General features: G+C 34.4%; 1 protein-coding gene across 2 annotated transcripts in view; it reads left to right on the top strand.

The window, feature by feature from the left end:
- The first annotated feature begins 1,425 nt into the window (after positions 1–1,425).
- LOC106870705 (mannose-1-phosphate guanyltransferase alpha-A) overlaps positions 1,426–23,401 on the top strand; it is a 30,142-nt gene continuing 8,166 nt past the window's right edge. The window contains exons 1-8 of one of the 2 annotated variants that reach the window (XM_014916884.2): positions 1,426–1,725; positions 5,705–5,802; positions 9,206–9,309; positions 9,600–9,792; positions 11,819–11,878; positions 13,621–13,751; positions 16,234–16,260; positions 22,716–22,844. In XM_014916884.2, coding sequence (XP_014772370.1) covers positions 1,686–1,725; positions 5,705–5,802; positions 9,206–9,309; positions 9,600–9,792; positions 11,819–11,878; positions 13,621–13,751; positions 16,234–16,260; positions 22,716–22,844 — 782 coding nt within the window. In that variant the 5' untranslated portion in view covers positions 1,426–1,685. The remainder of the gene's footprint in view (positions 1,726–5,704; positions 5,803–9,205; positions 9,310–9,599; positions 9,793–11,818; positions 11,879–13,620; positions 13,752–16,233; positions 16,261–22,715; positions 22,845–23,401) is intronic. The other variant, XM_014916891.2, reaches the window with a different exon arrangement.

Raw genomic sequence — 23,401 nt, 5'->3', positions numbered from 1 at the left:
TCATACTAAGAGGCGACAGATTTAGTTGAAAATCATACTAGTGGTAACTGAGGAAAAAGTATCTTAGAAATATTGAAGGAGGTGATTGTTCATAACTGTTTCCATGATCTTTTAAGATGTTGGAAATGAAGGCATTAGTGAGTAGGTTCAGAGAAGCTGTCCTTAGAATTTTGGACTTACTGCTTCTGTTGATTGGAATTCTGTTAGGTCAGAAAAGTTGTTCTGTAGAATTTTGGACATACTGTTTCTGTAGATTGGATCCCTGTAGAAACAAAGATTACTCAGTTTGAAGACAATATGCATGAACTCTGGTATGCATTACTTGAGGGTAATTGGGGTTACACTGGATCAGTTGCCTTATGGGTTGGTGCAATAGGTTGGTATATAACAATTTCTGAACTAGTATTTGTTCTTTTTCACTTCTTTTAGGTATGCCAGAGTAAAAGGCATTGCTTCTGCTTTCATTCATCATCTTTAGAGCATATGTGTCTGTGTGTATATGCTTTATTTTTACGTATGTTACTTTGGAATGTTATATTTCTTCTTAACGTTCTGAAGGAAGTGTAATAAATAAAATAACAAGGGATGTCAAAGGCCCTGCCTAAATCACCATACCTCTAAGTGAGCTGATGTCATATGAGTTTGTTCTGATACCACAGTGTAGGCAGTCAGAATTTGCAGTCTGATCAGAATTATTTGTAGAAATGCCTGCTTTCCTAATAATGTCCTGCACAGATTTTCCTTGGTAATTATAACGTCACTACTACTAAGTTTGTTAAAAAAGGGCTCTGCATTTACACTAGAATATTTGTTCTCTATAGTTTTCTTGTCAGTGAATTTATTGAAATTAAATAGTGAAGCTACTTTGTCTTCTAAAATACTTAATATTATTTTAAACCTTTATTTTATTTTATTTCAACCAACCACTTTTTATATTAGGAAATCAACTAAGAACCCTCCTTCTCCTCCACCTCCTCCTCCTCCTCCTCATCATCATCATCCACTTTTCATCATCATCATCAGCATCACCACCACTATGCTCCTCGCAAAATCATTTGATCCATCATTTCCAGCAAACCCTACAGTCGCAGCCACGGCAACATTAATATGCCTTAGATAGCTTTAGAGATTTTCTTCAATCTTTGCTTTCTTTCAAAATTTCCTACTCGAAAAAAAAAAAATCTATTTTACTATTTTTAAAATAAGAAACAAGGTCAAAACTGCTCATAACCGACAATTAATATTGATTGAGAGAAAAAAATAATAAAAAAGAAAGAAAATGATAAAGAAAACAGAATTGAAAACAGAGTTGAAATAATTACGGAAGTAAAAGCAGAAGAAAATAAAGAAAAAGAGAAATAAGCAAAATAAACACAAAAATAAGAAATAAAAAGATAAGAGAGAACGAAAAGAAAAAGACAGAAAGAAAGAACAATGAGATTCTTTGTTAAATTAATGTTCTTAGCAACAGGAGCATAGTCTAACGACATTGGAAACAATTTACGGCACATTCCTCTGTTGACAACGTGGATAAACTTGTAGAGAAGTTAGATCGCAACCACGTAGTATCACTTGTTGTCAGTTTAATAGACAGTCTACATAAAGTTCAGCACTGGTTCCGCCTTGTATGTTGTATAATATCTTATTTTTATAATATAAAGAGCTTTCGTAACGTCTTGACCAACATGATAAAAGCTGTTATTCTTATAGGAGGGCCGATGAAAGGTAAGGTATCTAAAGTAATTTATCACTCACCAGGGACGGCTATCATTAAAACGAAAGATAGCCCCAGGGACGGTTCTAATACTTGATTTTCTAGGTGCAAAAGCTTTATTTATTAGCAGTTATCATGTCATGATATTTGTAAATGTTCATAGCTATCTGGTGACTCGTTCGTCGAAGAGACGTAAGATTAAGCTGAAAAGTAATTTTTAAAAATTAAAATGAATACATTGTGTAATTGACTGTATATCGTTTTTAATTTATTTAATTGATGATAGGAGAAAATGTAGAATAAATAAAAAATATTGTTGAAGAATTGTAGTTATACGCCCTAAATACATAACCTTCCTTTCCTGATATAATTTTTATGAAGTCACACCCACTTGTTAAAAAAATGTTCTTTTATTTCTTGTCTAAAAGACTGGGTTGTTTATTCTTTTGTATTTCATTTAAAATTTGGCTTCTTCGAGTTTATACTTTAGTGTTATTATTCAGTCTCAAGTCACGGTCTATTGAGCAGACCTGTGATTAAAAGCGTTCCACCCGTATCCATCCTTTACAAATGATTTATATGGTCTTTAAAAAAATAGACGTTTTCTTGATTATTATTCCAACGCTCTTCCATCAAAGTATTATAATCATATTCAAAGTATAAATCATATTCAGCTAATTTGTAAATAAATGAAGTTAGCTTCAGTTTCGCTGACACACCGGACAAAAAGCATAGCAGCATTTCTTCTGGCTTTACGCTGAGTTCAAATTCTGTCGATGTCCACTTTGCCTTTAATCCTTTCAGAATTTCAAACCTTGTATTTATATTAAAAATTATTATTATTTTGCAATACTAGTCGTGTTTTAACTTTAGTTGAAGGAAGAAAATTTCAAGAGAGAATTAATTGTTGTTATTGTCAGGCACTGTTGTTCAAGCCAATTCAAACATCCAGTCTTCAGCAAAGCGACAGTGCTAAATCACCATTTGTAGAACCAATGTTATGTATCTTCTCAAACTTATATTAAAGAAGGCACAAACATATATCCGAAATGTCCCAGAACTCTTCTACACTATTTCTGTTCATCCCACATTTTCTTCGATGAGGCATAACTGTAATTATGCTGTACATATATTGCCATATTTTTTTATCGAAATAGCATGTTTCATGTGAAATGTCAACACTGGATCACCTTTCCAGTTATTTACAAAGCAACGAAGTATTTATATAACAAAATTTGTTCTACTATTATGATTTCTACTTTAGCTCTATAATTTATTGAAGATATTCGTAACTTTGCATATCTCATTGTGTTTTAATGAGTTGTGTGCAGAAATTATTTTCGCCGCTTCACCCGATCGGGCCGCTTTTTCGAGGTGGGGCACCGTAGTGTTTTAGTGGGGTGTGAGACTTGGGAGCGTAAATAGCAAGTCAAAACTTGCAGTAAAGTTTTAAAATTTCTTTTGAATATCTTCCTACGTTTTCAGTTCAAATACTGCCGAAGTCGACTACTTTTCATCCTTTCGGGGTCGATAAAATAAGTACCAGTCGAGCACTGTGGTTGATGTAATTGGTACTTCCCCCTTCCTTCAAAATTATTTTGTTTTTGCACATATACTTCGCCACTCCTCACCAATTGTGACGTGTCTGTCTATCCAGGTGTTAACGTAGTAAATTATCTTTTTAAAGAATGTAAACTTATGTTTTGCTTTCTTCTTACACACCCACGTATAGATATGCACCGCCAGGCGATATATATATATATCTGTGTGAAAATATATAACGAAGTGAAGAAACGGTGAAAGTAAAGAGAAATAATAAGAAAGAAAAAAAAATGTACAATTGCACGTATCTTATCCGGACAAGTATATCTTAAGGCGTTTTCAATCCATCGTCATTTTCACTCCTCAGTACGACATCGAGTTTCAAAATAAGTACTTAAAAATCTTTCCCTCCCACCCCCGCTTGCACTGTTATATTTAATTGTGCTGTATATATTTATTTATTGTCCCTAAAATAATTAATCACTTAAAATAGCAGGAGGCAATCTTTCGTTTTGAAACCTCGCCTAACAGGATAGGTTACGTTCCATATGTAAGTATTGTATAGACCAATGTCCAAGACAGCAAAGTATCCCACCTTAATTCAAGTGTTTACAAGGAGAAATAAATTTCTTAAATTACGTCATGAATGAACTAAGTTTTTCAATTAAACTACTATTATTACTACTTCATTTGGGGCTTCACACTGCCAACAACACCAGTAGAAGTCGGCACTGATAGTATACACTACAGAAGTAATTTAGTATCAAGTTTAGAAACTGATCAATATCCAATAATTTCTTCATAGAAACATTGTTAAAGGTTTAGCACAGAACAATTGAGAGCTGTTTAGTTTTATAAATTTTTTTTTCATCCTTAATTAATGCAAATGAGCCTGATTTACCCACTTATTGAGTTCTATCTCTTCTTTGATTATTGATTCCAAGCTAGCAAGATGGTTGTTCTGAATATTGAGATTTAAATAATTTGCATTTCAGAGCCTCTCCATTTTACTGTTCTCTGATAATAAAGTTGTGTCATCAGGGATTAAGAAAATTAGGTCCATTAGCAGATGCTAAATGACAAAAAAAAACCAAAAAAACCCCCAAAAAACTCCTTGCCTTGCCCTTTTGCACCATCTTCATGTCTTCTTCAAGAAATCTTCTCTAGTGTTGCTAATTATAAAACTAAGGCCAAAATAAAAAGGTAGTGTTTATGGTCACAAATTTGCTTCAGATAAGTTTTGTGACCTTGATATATTCCTTTCCCTGAGTTTTTAGCAGCCTCTTCATTCAGAAGCAGCTAGTGTTTATGGTCACAAATATGCTTCAGATAAGCTTTGTGACTTTGATATATTCCTTTCCCTGAGTTTTTAGCAGCCTCTTCACACAGAAGCAGCTGATATATAGAATTGGGACCTCTAGCCAAAGCCCCTTTTTGCTCAGAAGCATGCTCCCACTTAAGAAAGCTTGTGTTCATGTATGTCTTCTCAAGTCCTGTTTTCGATTTGTTTGGAAAAAGTTTGCAGCAAAAACAATGCACTCCTTTTTTTGATATGATGTATCAACCCATGGATTTATAAAACTTTGGTTTGAAACTCTTAACTTGAGCCAAGCTTATGAGATTTCTTTTGAGTTGTTGAATTAGGCATGCTGGCTTCTGTACTGCTTAATATCTTTCTTATCTGTATGACAACATTGTATTGCAGAGAGATAAAAAGGGAGTTGGGAGACACTATAAAGAACTTAAAGGCAATGAGTTGGCAGAAATGTTAGCATACCAGGAGAAATGCTTAGTGGTATTTCGTCTGCTGTTATGTTCTGAGTTGAAATTCCACTGAGGTCAACTTTGCCTTTCATCCTTTCAAGGTCGATTAAATAACTACCAGTTATACACTGGAGTTGATGTAATTGACTTAATCCCTTTGTTTGCCCCCTCTATGTTTAGCCCCCTGTGGGCAATAAAAAAATAAACTTTTAAAGAACTTTTTCAATATCAGGCTCGGGTAGATCACAACCAAACTCAGCTATGAATAGATCTTTAAACTATAGTATACTGATAACTGTACTCTGGTCTTGGAGGGCTTGCAAAGGCCATGGACACTGCCATTATCTCCAGAACAGTAAGTAAAAAAATAAGTAAATATTCCACAAGTCCAATGAGCTGTCACCTTTGCAGTTGTTACAGCTTATAAGAAAATGGGTCTCATAAATTAACATTCAGAACTGAAGTCATCTGCCAACTTTTTCTGTTCATAATTCAAATCTTGCTTGAATTAGCTTTTTAACTAGTGAAAGTCAATGAATTCACTGGTGTGATTCAGTCAACTCTCTTCCTAATAAATTTAAGAGATTTCACCTATATGAGAAATCCTTATTATATTTAATAACCTCTGTGATACATTTTAATTTAAATAGTTCTTGAAAAGATTATTCTTATTGTTTTTATCAGGTACTCGGTTCCGGCCATTATCCCTGGATCTTCCAAAACCTCTGTTTCCTGTAGCAGGATTTCCAATGATATATCACCATATTGCTGCCTGTGCCAAAGTTAGTGAATTATCTTATATATACTTTATATACACAGACACACGATGTATATAGATATATACTCTACATGTACATATATCCTCTTCATTCAACATCCGTTTTCCATGCTAGCATAAATGAAACAGTTTGACAGGAACTGCCAAGTCAGAAGACTGCACCAAACTCTGTTGTCAGCTTTGGTATGGTTCTACTGCTGGATATATATATATATCACTGAAGATGTACAGAAAACAGATTCCATCACATGCCAGGGGGAGAAACTAGAAGTAGTTAATAGCTTCCACTACCTAGATGACCAAGTCTGTAGTGGGGGTGGTTACTCTGAGAGTATAGCAGCTAGAATAAGAATAGCCTGGGCAAAGTTCAGGGAGCTCCTACCTCTGCTGGAAACTAAGGGCCTCTCACTCAGGATGAAAGGGAGACTGTATGATGCACATGTGCTAACTGCCATGCTACACAGCAGTGAAACATGGGCCATGACTGCTAAGGACATGCACAAGCTAGAAAGAAATGAAGCTAGTATGATCTGCTGGATGTGTAATGTCAGTGTGCATACACGACAGAGTGTAAGCACCCTGAGAGAAAAGTTGGGCATAAGAAGCATCAAATGTGGTGTGCAAGAGAGATGACTGTGTTGGTATGGTCATGTGTTATGTATGGATGAAGACAGCTGTGTGAGGAAGTGCCACTCCCTAACTCTGGAAGGAACCTGTGGAAGAGGTAGACCCAGGAAGACATGGGATGAGGTTGTGAAGTATGACCTTCGAACATTGGGCCTCACAGAGGCAATGACAGAAGACCGAGACCTTTGGAGATATGCTGTGATTGAGAAGACCCAGCAACTAAAGTGAGATCGCAGCCATGCATGTCTGACCCTGTTAAGAGTACATCTGACACAAGATCATTTCCTCCAATCTCAAAAGATTTTTGTTTTGTAAGTTACTTGGTGACCCTGTTAGTGCAGGTGCCACTTAAAAAGCATCCAGTCCACACTGTAAAGTGATTGATGTCTGAAAGGGCATCCAGCTGTAAAAACCTTGCCAAGACTGGCCTTGCCTGTGCTTTTGCTACATAAAAAGCACTCGGTCCACTCTGTAGAGTGGTTGGTGTTTGGAAGGGCATCCAGCCATAAAACCCTGCCAAAACAGACACAGAAGTTTGGTACAGACTTCTGCCTTGCCAACTCCTGTCAGACTGTCCAACCGATGCCAGCATGGAAGGCAGACATTTAAACGACGATGACGATGTGTGTGTGTGTGTGTGTGTGTGTGTGCACACATTGCATCACAGAAAGTGGATGTAAAATGATACACACACACACACACACACACACACACATTTTCTTGCATTATGCATACACTCATATAAATATGATCTCTTGATCTATTAGAGATAAACTTCCTTCATATATATATATCACACTATGATCTAAAACAGTATAGAAAGATTGGAAAATGCATTCCCATGTATGCCATGACTCCATATAAGACAGGATGGTCATGACTGGAACACTTTTGATCATAAATCTGCTCAGTTAGGACTGACATGGGAATAAACAGCAGCAACAAATGTCACAGTTTAAGTGATTTGTCTGCAAGCTGACTTGTTGGAATGTCTCTGCTCTAATTTGCGCAGAACAGTTGATGATATAAAAACAGTTTTCATACAAAGCAGGAAACCTAAATTACTTAATTTTCTTCAAAATAACAGTAATTTCAATTCAGACTATAAAATTTTAATTTTGCCCTAGGCTGTCCATAATCATCTTCATTGTCTCTCTCCAAAGGTTTAGTTGGGTAGCAGGGCTGAAGCAGTTTACTTTACAACAAACATCATCATCATCATCATTGAAGCTGATTTTCTACAGCTTGACCTTTCTGTAGCCAAGCAAGGTAATATTTTTCAATGACCAGACGTTTTTGCAGAATATTGGAAATGATAGACACACGCCTGCATAAACTTCTTTCAGTTTCCGTCTATCAAATCTACTCACAAAACTTTGGTTAACCTGGGGTTATAGTGGAAGACACTAGCCCAAGCTGTCACAGTAGGACTAGACTTGAAAATGTGGTTGGAAAGCAAAGTTTGTAACCACACAGCCTTGTCAGTATATTGGATAATGTAGTTAATTCATGATGTTCAAAAACGATTGACTGCCTTCAATCATGGTTGACCTAAGATCAGACAACAACAATAATAATATATGAAGTAATTTTCTTTTTGTGATTGGTCTAAAGATTAAAGATCTTAGTCCAATAGCTCAACAGTGTTGTGTTGGACCCTGAATGCAAAAGGCATGGGAAGGTTAGTGAGGAATGAAGTTAGTGTGCTCTGCCTGATGTGCAGTGTCAGTGTACAGGTGTGACAGAGCCTTATGATGTTCATCTGCTTCGGACAGCATGACATAGACAATGTATTGAAGAGAGCAATGATTAAAGAATGATCAAAGTAGGTGAAGGGAGCAAGAGCATGATAGTGAAAAAAGAGTGATCATGGTGAGAGGGTTGTAAAAGGGGGGAGAGTTATGTAAAGCAACAGAGATGGAGACAACAGTAAATAAGAGTGAGTGATGGATGTCAATAATAAGCAGACTAGGGTAAGAGGGAGTGAAAACTGGCAGTAAAGAAAAAGTGATGGCAGAGTTTATGGAATACAAGTAAATCTTTATACATTGGCTTCGTGTTGGATGAGAGAGATAGTGATAAGGATAGTGATAGGAGGATATTGAATATGTGTAGGTCCAGTACTATTTCTCAAGGGAGCATGGTACAGTGAAAAAAACTGAGGATATCAAAAAAAGACAAGAGGGTTGGCTGGGTCCTACAGCAATCCTAGTACATGAGAAGTCAGGTACAGTGTGTAGGAGAAAGCCATTGTCATCATTAGTTACATCTGCAGCATGAAACCATAAACAGAAGAAAAGATGAGTGACAGAGCTATCTAACACATGTTAAAAATGGTTGTAATAATAGAGATTAGGAAGTATATATAAAAATAAACAAATACGAAATAAGATGTGCTGACAAAATTTTTAGTGTGTTGGACAAAAGTGCTTAACAGTTTCTTTCAGCTCTTTATGTTCTGAATTTAAATTCTATCAAGTTTGACTTTGTCTTTCATCCATTCTGTGTCGATAAAATATGTACTGGTTGAACATTAGATTTAATTTAATCAACTGACCCCGCCTCCTGCTAAATTTGCTGGCCTTGTCCTAAAACGTTGAAACCATTATATTTAATCAAGAAGTTCAGAATGTGAAGTTTTTTTCTTTTTTCTGGTTTAACTTTACAACACTTGACAGTTATATTTGGTATAACATTTACAATATTTAATTAAATACTTTGGTTAACATTTTATTTTTCATATTTTGCATTATCTTTCTTTTTTTTCTCTTTACCTTTAGGTGCCAAACTTGCAAGAGATTCTTCTAATTGGGTTCTACCGACATTTAGAGCCTCTCAAAAAGTTTATTGCAGAATGCCAACAAGAATTTAAAGTACAAATTCGGTATATTTAATTTTCTTTCTGAAGTTCTGTCTATCCTTGATCTTCTTCTCTTTCCTCTTTACTTTCTCTTAAATACATTGGTATCGGCCTGCCTAAAAATGTTCTGTTATTATCTTATATAAGAATTCTTTTGTATTATGTTCCTAGTACCATATTCATAATGATGGTCAGATATTTTTTTTAAAAAGCTCTTAAGTTTTTATTTGGAGTTACTACACTTCTAAATGGATTGGGGACCATATCTCACTCATACATTATATATTTTTCTTTCATTTTTTTCTCACCTTTAGGTATCTCCTAGAATATACTGCCCTAGGAACTGCTGGTGGCTTGTTTCTTTTTCGAGACCAAATTCTAATTGATAATCCAAAAGCTTTCTTTGTAATGAATGCTGACGTTTGTGGAGATTTCCCTCTGCTAGAAATGTTGAACTTTCATAAGCAAAATCCTGCAGGATCATATGGAACTATTCTAGGTACTGAAGTGAGTAACTGTTTGTTTTCTTTCTTTGTCACCACTGTCTCCACAACTATCACTGCTAATAGATTTGCTTTGCCATATTTTCAAAAGCTCTTTGTTATGTTCCCGCCACCAGAAACATTCACATTGGTTGTTACTACTTATGCAATTCTGATTTGAACTAAATCTGTATTTAGTAGAAAATGACCATAATGAATAAGGGTTAGGGTTATAAATAAGATATTAAACCAGATGTAAGAAATGTTTTATGCTGGAAGGCTTCATTGATGTTAACTGCCTTCGGACAAAGCCACATAATTAAAAAAAATTTTTACTGTGAAACCTTTTATTTTGCATAATATAATTATTCCTAAAAGCTAGCAAAATTTTTAAAAGGCTTGGCTTTGAAATAAGCACCAACACCAAAACTTCTATTTTATTCTTGTTGCCAGTACCCGCTGAGCGTGGCCGTTGCCAATACCCGCCTGACTGGCCCTCATGCCGGTGGCACGTAAAAGCACCCACTACACTCCCGGAATGGTTGGCATTAGGAAGGGCATCCAGCTGTAGAAACTCTACCAAATCAGATTGGAGCCTGGTGTCGCCTCCTGGTCCACCAGTCCTCAGTCAAATCGTCCAACCCATGCTAGCATGGAAAGTGGACGTTAAACGACGATGATGATGAAAAGTAATCGTCTTCATCATCACCATAATTAGGTGTTTTTAAAGTTTTCTATTAGTTGCAAAAATAGACTTTAAAATTAAATCAACAAAAATATATTCCTGTATAATGAGTTTTCCTTCAAACATTATACGCCTTTCAGAAAGCCATGCTAGTTTATCTGCACAATGTTATTTTTAGTTAACATTTTATCATGCTTCATGGCAGAACACTCGATTTTTTATTACATCAATTTAATGAGTTATCATAAATAGACATCAGGTGGTCTGGCAATATTACTTTTTCCCTACTGGGAAGTTCTAGATAGAGGAACGTGTTGCTAGTCAGACTGAGACAAGCAGAATTACGTCCCTTGTTCTTGAATTTAGAACAACAGATGGCTTTATGGTTTTGAAGTCTTTTCTGTTAGTGGTCAGTACTCTTCCAATTTAATCTCACAATAATTGTGCGTATTTTTGCCAATGGAAATTTCTCTAATTTTAGAAGCAAAACATACAGATATGGATAAGATATTTTTTGTTCTATTAGAATTTATTTCATCTCTTTTCGACTCAAGTTTTAATTAAAAGATGTTAAATTTGGAAATAAAGTTTTTGTTTTCTAATCATGTTACTACTCTCTGGAGCAAAGATGGGAGAGGTATGCCGTGAAATATGTATGGAAGATCCTGGAGAGGTTGGCTCCAAACTTTAACATCAAGAGCTATACTAACCCCTGAACTGGACGTCACTTTACTGTTCCAAAGGTCCCAGCTATCCCATCTAGAATTAGGACCATGCACTGCAGTAGTTTGGGATTCAAGGGATCTTCATGGAGATGTTTTCAAGAAACAACTTGATTTTCTGCTGTCCAAGGGCCCAGATGAACCTATATCACAGCAAGAAACTCACAAGAGGGCAGCAGTGTCAAACTCCCTCTTTCACTAAAAGCCAATCGCATAAGAATGGCCATTGAAAAGGAAGGGGTAAGTCGATTTCATGGACCTCACAGTACTCAACTGGTACTTATTGATCCCAAAAGGATGAAGAGCAAAATCAACCTCAGCAGAATTTGAACTCAGAACATAAAGCTGGATGAAATACCACTAAGCATTTTGTCCAGTGTGCTAACGATTCAGCCACCTTGCCACCTTAATTAAATTAATGAAAAAAATTTAAAGTTGGTTTCTCTTTATAGATTATTAGATATTTTTAAAATGGAAAATAAAAGCAAAACTTAAGATAGATATACTGTTGTATGTCAACATTTTATGAGACATATTTAATTACTGCCAGATTTTTAAAATTTAATTTTCTTCATTTCTTCCATCAATTTCCAAGTGTTTTTTGGTTGTTTTATTATTATTTACTTGATATTTCATATTTTCAGGCTACACGACAACAATCTTTAAGGTTTGGCAGCATGGTAGAAGGAAAAGCAACACATGAGGTTGGTAGCCAGTATGAATGTGTATGTGTATTATTGTGTTTGTGAGAAGTTTCCATGGGCTGTACAGCCTCTTCTATAATAAAAACATAATCAATATTAACGTTATCAATAATATTACTGTAAGTCTTTTGTATTATGATAATCTATTCAATTTGTTTTCTTTTTCTTTCAACTACTCCACTGAAAAAGTATGTAAGTTCACAAAGCTTAACCTATAGTCTGATTGGTGAATGATTCATATTTTGTGCTGGTCACTGCATTATTTGCAATTAATTTTTGTTTTATTATTTAGCTTCATGTCAACTTGATAGAGCAGACCTATGACCATTCTGTCTTTCCTTCAGATATTGTGTATTATCATCTATAGTGTGTCCTTGTTTTAAAATGGTAGGATATGATTTGAAGGAGATTTAGTTAGTATTTTTCACAACTTAAGTAACCATAAAGAGGTTCCATCATTTGCTTTTTGTTATTTTTAAGTTTGTGGTTTTGTGAGGTGATAGTGGAGTCAAAATTTTGGTTCAGGCTTAGACTTAGCACTCCTACAACATAATTCCGTTTGATGGCCCTTGCCATTTTGTGCTAGATTTTTACTAATTTGATATTGTTGTATCTTCAGAGGGTCATGAGGTCAATAATAAACACACTCACACTGGTTCTGTTTCACTTCTTATACTATTATTGTCAACTAATTAGTCATCGAACCAGTTAGTTAATCTAATGTTTGATTAGTTGTTTAGTGAATTAGTCAATCAGTTAGGTTCATCAGTCCTTTTGTTGCCATTCATAACTTCATAAAATCGCCTTCCCTCTCTTCTCCAGGTCTGGATTATAATAATAAAAGAAATGAAATACAGCTGGTGCATGTGTTTATTATTGGCATAATGACTCAACTGAGATACACTAAAATCTCTTTCAACACATGATTTCCTCTTGCAAACCAAATACAAAATCAAAATAATTTGATATACTAATTATATTACTATTAATTAGTGTGAGGAAGAAAGTACTCCTCATTCTTTGAATATGTTTTATGTTCACCTTAAACTTCTGGTCGGTGTTTGATAATGGGAGTGGATGGGGGTGAAAGATGAAATGTGCGTTATGATGAAGTTGTAAAAGATTGTAGTTCTGGGGATGAAGGCTTAGGCAAGCTGTTTAATATGGAGTCTGTTGGGTTAAGACACAGATATGTCCTTTGTTTGCAGTCTTCTTTGAAAACATGTTTGGCCATGGAGAAATATTAACTTGGAAACAGGTGAGGGCTTGTGATAAGAAAGGCATTCAGCCACATAAAATCTGTCAACAACTTCCATCTGATCCATGCGAGCATGGAAAAGTGGACTTCTAAAAAAAAAAACGAAATATTTAGAACTATCTAAAATAGTTCTAAATGTTTGAAAATAAAATAAAGATGCTAAGATCAGGCTATGAATTTGTAGAGAGTTGAAATTGCTAGAGTTTTTCTTTGGATAGATGAATTATACCTTCCATTACCATAAACTAAAATAGAGAGATTTAGAAAGATAACTTTTTCTTTATTTAGCTGATCTTCAGAACATAACATAATAAGCCTGTTCTGATATAAAATATGGAAGATTTTAAATTAGATTTGAATACTTTAAAACTTATAGCTTTGTATCGTAAAAAAAGATACAATGAGAGAGAGGTTTATATGAAAAATGTAAATTAAATACTTGGTTTTATTTACAATTGTCTTCCTCTTTTTCTTTACATTGTAGGTCTTACATTATGTTGAAAAGCCAGAGACATTTGTTAGTAATATCATAAACTGTGGGATTTACCTCTTTAATCCAGAAATTTTCCAAGCAATAGAAACTGCCTTCAAGAAGAATGCCAAGGATAGCTATAAGTATGTATTTTTAAACAGTGCAGTGTAAAGTTTATTAACATTTTTTTGCACTTATTATTTCTTTTTTATTTTTTATATTTATTTTATATCTTTAATTTTTCAATTTTAGCATGGGTTAAATAGGTCTATAAATTTTGAAGTTTGCATGAAGTGTTTGCTCTGACATTTATGTATGCAAGTAGTGAGGTTGTTTTTTTGTTTTTTTTTACGTTTTGTCTTTTTCTTTTCTCAACCAGATTGATACTGAGACAATTAAAAGTTTACTATTATTTTAATCAATATCTCACAAGGATGTTAATTTGGATTGCAATTCTTTTGTAAATTATATTTTTAGTTTTGATAAACTAAAATGTTCCCATTAAAAGTACAATTGGAAAAATTCAGTTTGATAAAAAGAATGTTTTTCTTTATTTTTTTCTGTTTCCACTTGCAAATTTCAGATAACAGTGAATTTTTCTTTAAAGATATAACAAATAAACAAACAAAAACAAAAGAACATGAATTTACCATCTTTGGTATTTCAACATCTCATCATCACTCAGTCACTGAAACAACAGACTGAGAAACATTTACACACACTCATATAATCACACTTAGATCCATCTATACATGCACACTTAGGCACAGGACGGCTGTGTGTGTTTGTTTCAGGTTGTATCCCACTGCATGCCACCTTCAGATAGTGTCTTCTCCTATGACCTCAAAACTGATCAAGGCCCTATGAGTGAAATTGGTAGAGGAAACTGTATAGAATTCCATCATGTGAATGTAAATTGGTATTCTGTCTTTGCATGACACTATCTGAGCAAAACAGTTATGTGGTGTTTACATTCCCTATATGTCTTGTAGCTGTATGTTTTTAAAGACCAGTGAAATAAAAAAGTTTTTAGGATGTAGTTATGTAGGCAAGATCAGAGGTTGTGAGATGTAGTTTTTGTAGCATCTGTGAAGATTTGCATTTACATAGTTAAGATAGAGTGAAATACAAGACACTTTCCTGGTTATGAACAGCAATTGTATCTTACTGCTGTTTGAAAGACAGTAGATTGTCATGTCTCCATTGGTAGGTCTTTGCTCATAGAAGCTTTAACATGAGATGTCTGGGTTGCTTGCGTATGCAGTCAGTTAAAGAGGAGTGTAGAGTGGCAGCATTAGCATGGAAATGGGTGTAGCAGCAATAAGGTCACTGATGTATAGGAGGTATACTATCAGAGACATAACTAAACTTTGACTACACCAGAGTTGATAGTATGGGTCAGAGAGAGCCACATCAGTACTGACTTGAATTACTATAAAATTTGGGAAGGGATATTGTGTAGTATGTTAATACATTAAGTAATATTGGGAGTTTGGTACAGGCTGAATTTAGAGGTGGGAAAGAAATCAAGGACGATTGATGTGTCTCTGATGATCAGGAAAATGTTTAACAGATGATACTAATTATTACAAAGATTTTAGAATGGTAGAATGTTCAGCTTCTGCATTGGAGTAGAGGAATGTGAGAGCCAAGAGGACTTCTGTTCATTGCAGTCAGCATAGACAATGGCTTCAGAGGAAGTCAATATGCGATGGGTGTTCTTGATGAAGGATGACAAATAGTTAAAACAAACTCTTCTGAGTAGAAAACTTCAGAAAGTGATTGAAACAGCAGATTAATTTAGGGGAATTTGAGCAAGATAAAATGTAAAACCTTGTTGTTGAGTGAGAGATGATTGAAGTGGTGGGAGTAGGAGTTCTACATGCATACAAATGAGCAGACATACTGTGGGTTGGAGTGGAGATTGAATAGAGATAAGGTGTGAGAGAGTGTTTCTCTCACATGTGGATTTGTATGTTGTTATGTAGCAGGGAGAATTGCCCACTGGATTCACAGTGAATATGAGTAATTTTCATTTATAATTTTATGGTAGAAAAGGAGCCACGACTCATAAATTATTGCTAATGACTACTTTGACTGTGTAAATGACTCTGGTAAACGTTAATGACTACTAATGACTGCGTGTGGAAACCCTGTTCTTCCAGTTAGAAACTGATAGAGAAGTAGATATGGGATTACGTATCAGTGGTATTGGCCTTCTGCTGAGAGATCTTCTCAATCTCTGGCCTCATGTAAGGAAAAATATTGTAGGAGTACAGTATTTCTCCTTGTACTTGCAATAGTGAAGTTAACTATCTATGCATGACCACACACATCAATATATGACTAAATCAATATGCATTAATGATATACACTACCACAAAAATGAGTGCCTTTCTGTGTTGCTATGTGTGCCAAATGATGGAGAAAAACTTCTTAACCACACAGCCACACATATATACATGTACATCATACATATAAAAATATTTGTGTGCGTGTGTATGTATATATATATATATATATATATATATATATATATATATATATATAGATGTGTGTGTGTATATATATTTATTTATAACTTTCTCTTTCTTTTTATATTGTTTCCTTTATTTTGTGAATTAGTCGTATACCGTTGGACATGGAATTTGGGTACGAATATCTTTGAATTTGTATTAACCTGTTTGAAGTAACCTATGCACCCAGATTCACAGACACATTAATTAAAATAAAGAAAATTCGCTCACCTTCAAGAAACCACCTGAGTTGAAGTTCATCATAATATATTATAATAGTCTGTTAAATAATTACTTTTAATGGCTAGTCTGGTGAGGAAATATCAAACTAAATTTTATTATGATTATTATTAAGTAAGGTGGTGACAAAGATGAAGCATTAGCACATTGGGCCAGATGTTTAGTGGCATTTTGTCTGGCTCTATATTCTGAGTTCAAATTCTGTCAAGGTCAACTTTGCCTTTCATATTTTCAGGGTTGGTAAAATAAATATCAGTTGAGCACTTGGGTTGATGTAATTGATTTACACCCTCCCCTAAAATTGTTGGCCTTGTGCCAAAATTTGAAATATCAAGAAAAATGCTTTGCAGTATTTCTTCCTTGTCTTTTCATTCTGAGTTCAACTTTGCCTTTCATTCGAGTGCTGGGGCTTATGGTATCAACAAACCAACTCTCCCAAATTTCCAGCTTTGTGCCTATGCTAGAAATAATTAATATTTAGGTTATAGAGTGATACCAAGTTGTAGAGAGCTGAACTAATTTGTTTTGTAGTATTAAGTACAACCACTATTAACTTTTGAGTTCACATAGTTCATCTCTCTTTTTTTTATACTTCCTCAAAATGTAAATGTAAGAAATCATTATTATAATTAATATTATTATTAGAGCTAAGGTGGCAAGCTGACAGAATCATTAGGCACTCCAGGCAAAATGCTCAGTGACATTTCATCCATCTTCATGTTCTGAGTTCAAATTCTGCTGAGGTTGACTGTGCCTTTCAACCTTTTGGGGGTTAATAAAATAAGTACTAGTTGAGGACTGGGGTTGATGTAGTCAACTTATCTCTTTCCCTAAACTTGCTCGCCTTGTACCAAAATTTGAAACCAATATTATTATTAGAGGTGAATTATAAAAAACAAGTGATTTATGATTTTTTTTTTAAAGATATTCTATGTTTCATGTTCACATTCCACCAAAATTGACACAATCTTCCATCCCTCTGCAGGGGTGGTAGTGTAAATATTAAGTACCAGCTTGGAGTCAATTCAATTTTCATTTCTTTTTGACCTTTTCAACAATTCTCTTCTGTATAGCATATCAGTCACTCCACACCCAAGTGTCTACGGTTCCTTTGGATCATATTTTTGTAGTTTGTTACATTAAAGATGGTTACTAGCCTCTGGGACAACTTTCTCCCGTCTTTTGAAAGAAGAGGGCACTGAGTGGGTCATCCTACAATTCATTTACAGCACAATATAGCTGATACTGATGGAGAGAGTGAAGTGGGAATAAGAGTTTACCATAGTGTTTGGTTTGTGCTTTATCAAGCCCAGAAGGATGAAAGCAAAGTTAGCCTTGGCAGGATTTGATCTGTTAAAGTCAGTGATGACCTCAACTGGATTTAAACTCAGAATATAAAATATAGTTGAATGATAGAACCATCAGAATCGTTATTTCCCTTTACCATCTAAGTTCAAGTAACTCTGGGGTGCTCCATTCCAAACATACACTTCACACTACAGAGCACTGGGTAGCTCTGAGTGGTTATGGTTTAATACCTGAAACTTGTAAATGGGGAAAATTTTCAAGTCAGCAGTAAACATATATATAGATTAATTGTTCATAATAATTGTTAATATATATTTGTTATTATTAAAACATTTTTTCTTCTTTTCCTTTTTTAAGTAACATCCTGTTTATAATTAATAACAGTGCCAAAATTAAGAACTTCAGCACTCAAAACACGTAAAAAATGCTTTTGTTTAACCTAATACTAGATTTGATCGATTTGGTAATTCTTGTATGCAACTTGTTTGTTGTCTCTTGTTATATCTTGCATGCGTTTTCAGTTAAACCAATTCTTTCCTGTTACCTAATCACATATACTGAAGCCAGCAGTGAAAAATAGCTGTTTTGATCCTAAGTGACAAAATATTTCCCATTAGTTTGTCTGTAACATATTGGTAATTCTGAGAGAAGGAACTTTAAGAGATATCTTGTGTACTTATTTGTAAATATAAATAAATACATTATTTTGTAGGGTGTGTGGGGGTGGGGTACAAACTGAGGTTAATAGTCTATGAATTAGTTCTTAATTTATTTTCTATTTTAGTTAAGAACTTTTGAGTCATTTAGTTAAGTAGATAAGATATTGTACAGAGCATGTTTTCAAATGCTCTGTAACAAGCATTTTAATGTGTTGTTGTAGACTTAATTTGTTGCCCAGTTTAACACCACCACCTCACTCGTAAAAGCTTTTAGTGGTATCCATTCTGTTGCAGGCATTCAAACATGGTCTTGGGTTAGCAAGATCTTCCTTTCCTGTATGTCATTAGTACTGTCCTTCCTTTTCTGATTAAATTATTGAGAAAAACAAATATTTAGTCATAAATCAACCTAGGTCAGTCTCACCTTTGATCAATGACATTTAAGCCATGATCATCTTTTATTTTCTAAAAGTAGTTTACTCAAGACTACATAATCCATGATGTTATGACATGAGTTGAGGGAGATTTGACTGCTAGTTCTAACTGGCCAAGCAACCATCGAGAAACCTCATATTAGTGAGAATTTAAGCAGGCTGCTTTCTGTTATATACTTCACTTGACCTAGCTTTTCAAAATAAGTACTTGAAGTTCTGCAAGAGGTGTTTTTGATAGATTAGTGCCCCGTCTTGGAAGGATTTGTCTATAGCACTATAACAACTGGAATTTAACAATGAGAATTTCAGAAATTCATGACTAGATTTCTGAAGTCTTTGCTTAGTAATTAATATTCTGATAATTAAATTTTCATTTACTATAAATTCCTAGATAGTATGCAGCTGTCTGATTATTATTTTTTTGTTATTCATATTTAAACAAGTATAAGTGAATACCAGAATTAGTATTGGGCTTGCAGCTTCTAAATCCTAAGGTACCTCTGATTTTATGGTGTCATGTGAATTAGAAATAAACAACTCTTTCATTTGGCTTGCACACCAGTCGAGTACTGGTATGGTATAATTACCAAGTGATCTGCAGAATGAGTGTATTGCCTAAATCATATGATGAATCCCTATAGTGGAATTGAATTCAAGATCTATAAACAATTAGTCAAAAGCTAAATCCACTTCATGTTCTATTATATTGTGCTAGTATCAGTTTTTCTTATTTGTAAATTTTTTAGTCAGGTGGAGGGAGAGTGGAATTGAATAATTGGTTCTAGATATGTAATTATAATTATGTTTTAATCCTAGTGGGTTACACAGTTATTGTGGTTTCACTGCTGGCATTAGTAACTGGTACCATTAGCAATATAGACTGTAAATTAGTGTACTCTGTTGTAACATAGCTGTTGTGCACTGCTTTGTTATTCACTGTTGTCTTACTTTTCTGTGATTATTTTTCAAAATTATATTTGAAGATACATTGTTTCTGTAAGAAATAAACTCTTTGTGTGTGTGTGTGTTGTATATCAGGTATGCAGGATTAAATTTTTGGACCCATAATATCATACAGCTAACAGTATGGTTGGCTTCTTTGCCAGCAGATTGAACAGAATCATTGATCAGAATCTACTCACTTCTAGCATTAGAGTGTATAGCAAAAGATGGTGACATTTACTTTCTCCAGTAAACAAATGCTCTGTAGTGCAGCATACATGTGACAACCAGAGGAATGCTGATCCTCAATAAGATGTGATGTAAGAGCAAATTGGTAATAAGCAATATGGGAAGGCCACCCAATCCAACTTGGAAAAACATGCTAAAACAATGATGATGTATTTGTCTATAAGTATGTTTTACACACACACACACACACAGATGAATGATATATATGCCTGTGTATTCACTTATTCAAAACCAAAGCTTCAATCCATCGTTACTTCAGATGTTATGGTTTAGTCACCTTCCTGGCACTTGTGCCAGTGGCACGTGAAAAGACATTCAAGCGAGATCGCTGCCAGTACCACTGGACTGGCTCCTGTGCAGGTGGCACGTAAAATACACCATTTTGAGCGTGGCCGTTGCCGGTACCGCCTGACTGGCCCTCATGCCGGCAGCACGTACAAGCACCCACTACATTCTCGGAGTGGTTGGCATTAGGAAGGGCATCCAGCTGTAGAAACTCTGCCAAATCAGATTGGAGCCTGGTGTAGCCACCTGGTCCACCAGTCCTCAGTCAAATCGTCCAACCCATGCTAGCATGGAAAGCAGACATTAAACGATGATGATGATGATGATGAATAGTATTTTACTTCTTAAGAGGAATGAATTTTGTACCTTTGCCTACTTTAATGCCATTGATCTGTTGATGGTTGACTCTACCATCCTGAAAAAAGAACTGCTGTAATTATGTGCTCTAGCAATAGCCACTTTTAGTCAAGAATGGAATTTTATTCCACTTGTATTTATAAGTGGTTCTTTAGCAGTTGTTTATTTATATCTTCATTTTGATATTGGTTACATCTGCTAGAAATAAGAACCAAATCTTCCACAAATTACACCCTAGTATCTTAGAAAAGTAGGTCATGTTGCATAATGTTTCAGGAGTTCACTGTGCCTCAAAAAAAATTTGGATGGTCACAGCTGCAATGACTTTGATTGATAGTAAATCTACTTTATGAGGGCTGACCTGAGACTAGACAATAGTAGCCACAAAATCAAGCATTTCAAAAAGCTACATGTACTTAGTCGAACAAAGGTGAAGCCATTAACATGCAGCCTTGACTATAGCTGATTGCTGTATTATTAATTCCATTCTCTTTCAAATTCTAAATGATATTTTTTGGAGAGTAAGGTAGAATTTCTTTTACCTCCGTTGCAGGCAGAGTAGATATGGTGTGTATATCTGCTTCTGAAATCTTTTCTGCAAGCCAAATGTAATTATGTTTGAAGCATTGTTTATATTGAAAGATTCTTCAGATTAGAGATATTCATGTACAAGAATGACCAACTACATTGAATTCAGGGGGCTAGGATGATGAAAATTGTTTTGTTTTTGCCTTTTTTGTAGAAGCATGAGCAGGGTAAAAAAATAATAGCTTTGATTGGAAATGTAGCTTGCATTACACAATTAGTTATCTCCAATTACCATCATATAACAAGGGATGTGCCTCGTTAAAACTGAAACTAGCACAAGACTATCTAACATAATGTAATAAAGTTGTTCCATTGAAGATTTGTTGTGGATCTGCATCCAATTGCATGATAACCACCCACTACAAAGGATGCAAATAGCCACAGTGCTGAAATGTGCATAGGAAACAAATGATATAAACTACATCTGGTGTTTGTCGTTCTTTTCCCTATATTTGCTCTTTATATCATAACCAGCAACACTACTGAATACAGTAGTAATCATACTGCTTATAGGAAGACTGGTATTCAATGTGGAGTTCTACCAGTAGTAGTTGTACAGCATAACCAGCTGTATATACTGGGAATACTATATATATATATTATGTAGATAAGGTTAAAATATAAGCTGTGTCCTTCCTCTTTAAGCACATCTATTTATCCCAATAATCTAAAATCATATATAGACATTGTATTTGTGTGAGATATGCATAAGAGTTGATAATTCTGGAAAATACTTTTTGCAGACTAATTACATATCAGAACAGGAGGTTGGAAAGCATTTTTGTATTATTTATTCACCATTACACATTTTATTTGCTAATAGGAATTACAAAATTATATGATTCTAATTTCTAATTGGCTGTCTTGCATATTTCTTCTACATGTACAATTTTGTAACTACTATTAGCAAATAAAACCTGTGTAATGATGAATAAATAATACCAAAAAACTTATCCATTCTTTTATTTTGATGTGTGTGTGCATGCGTGCCTGTGTGTATGTGTGTTGTAAAATTCAAATTGATTGGGACTTCAGGTTTCACTTATTCGCTTGTTCATTGAGATTGATTGAAACAGTCAACAGGTGCCAGTCAAATTTCACTTTACTCTGTGTTGAATCACCCTAGCAGTAAATGTTCAGTTATTATTCTTAAATGAACTTTAAAATAATAGCTTTATTTAACATGTACACATACACAATACAATTTGTACTATAGTTGTGTTAATAGTCTAAACCTGTAACACTTTTGTAGAGATTTTAAAGTTTGTTTTATTATCAATATCACATTTTCTGGCATACAGAGACATATATAGTGTAAGCATTCAAATATCATTCCCTTTCCAAATTCTGCTGCATTTCACATGGAATTTTAGGCCCTCCAAAGTTGTCATGGTATATACATTAACCTACCTTTTGTTTTTTTTTTGGCTTTAAATTTTGGTCTGAAAATTTCAATTTATATGCCAGAAAATACAGTATATTTTCTTGTTCTTCAAGCAACTCATTTCTAACTTTGCTATGAATTCTAGACTTGATGATCCTGTCCAGTCTCGAGAAATGATACGTTTAGAACAAGATGTCTTCGTACCATTAGCAGGAAGTGGAAAATTGTATATTTGCCACACTAACAAATTCTGGAGTCAAATAAAGTCGGCTGGGTATGTTGTTTTTCTATATTTTCCTTTCATTTCACAGATAATATTATTTATTAACCATTTTCTTATTAAAAAAACAATTTGATTCTTCAGTTAAACTGAAGAGAATGTAGTCACTAAAACTACTAAGTCAGCATTGGTATTAATTGGATAGGATATAATAGATACACTGTTATTTATATCTAATTCTGAGCTAAGAAAGCAACTAGATACTAGAGGTGTTTAGAGGATATGATGTGAATTAGTGATACCAAAGTAGATGAAAAATCACCATGAGTGAGTAATGGATAGTAATTGGTTACAAAATCAGTCCAGACAGACCTTAACGCTTCAGAGGTTTAATTGAAATTACATGAGAGTAAATCTTGTGAGCAGATACTGTTTTATTTTAAATCCAACCAATATTTATACCATCATGGAAAAGTAGTTGTGAAAACCAATGATGCTGAGGAGAGTATTTTAATTACTGGTTATGGTAAATAAGAAACTCCAGAATTTATGGTTCTGTGATTCAAAAAAGGTAGGGAATTATTTGAAGGAAAAGCTGCTGCATTATCTGT

This window comes from Octopus bimaculoides, chromosome 1, assembly GCF_001194135.2.
Source record: "Octopus bimaculoides isolate UCB-OBI-ISO-001 chromosome 1, ASM119413v2, whole genome shotgun sequence".
In the NCBI taxonomy this organism is placed as follows: Eukaryota; Metazoa; Mollusca; class Cephalopoda; order Octopoda; family Octopodidae; genus Octopus; species Octopus bimaculoides.
This window is presented reverse-complemented; position numbering and strand designations above follow the sequence as displayed.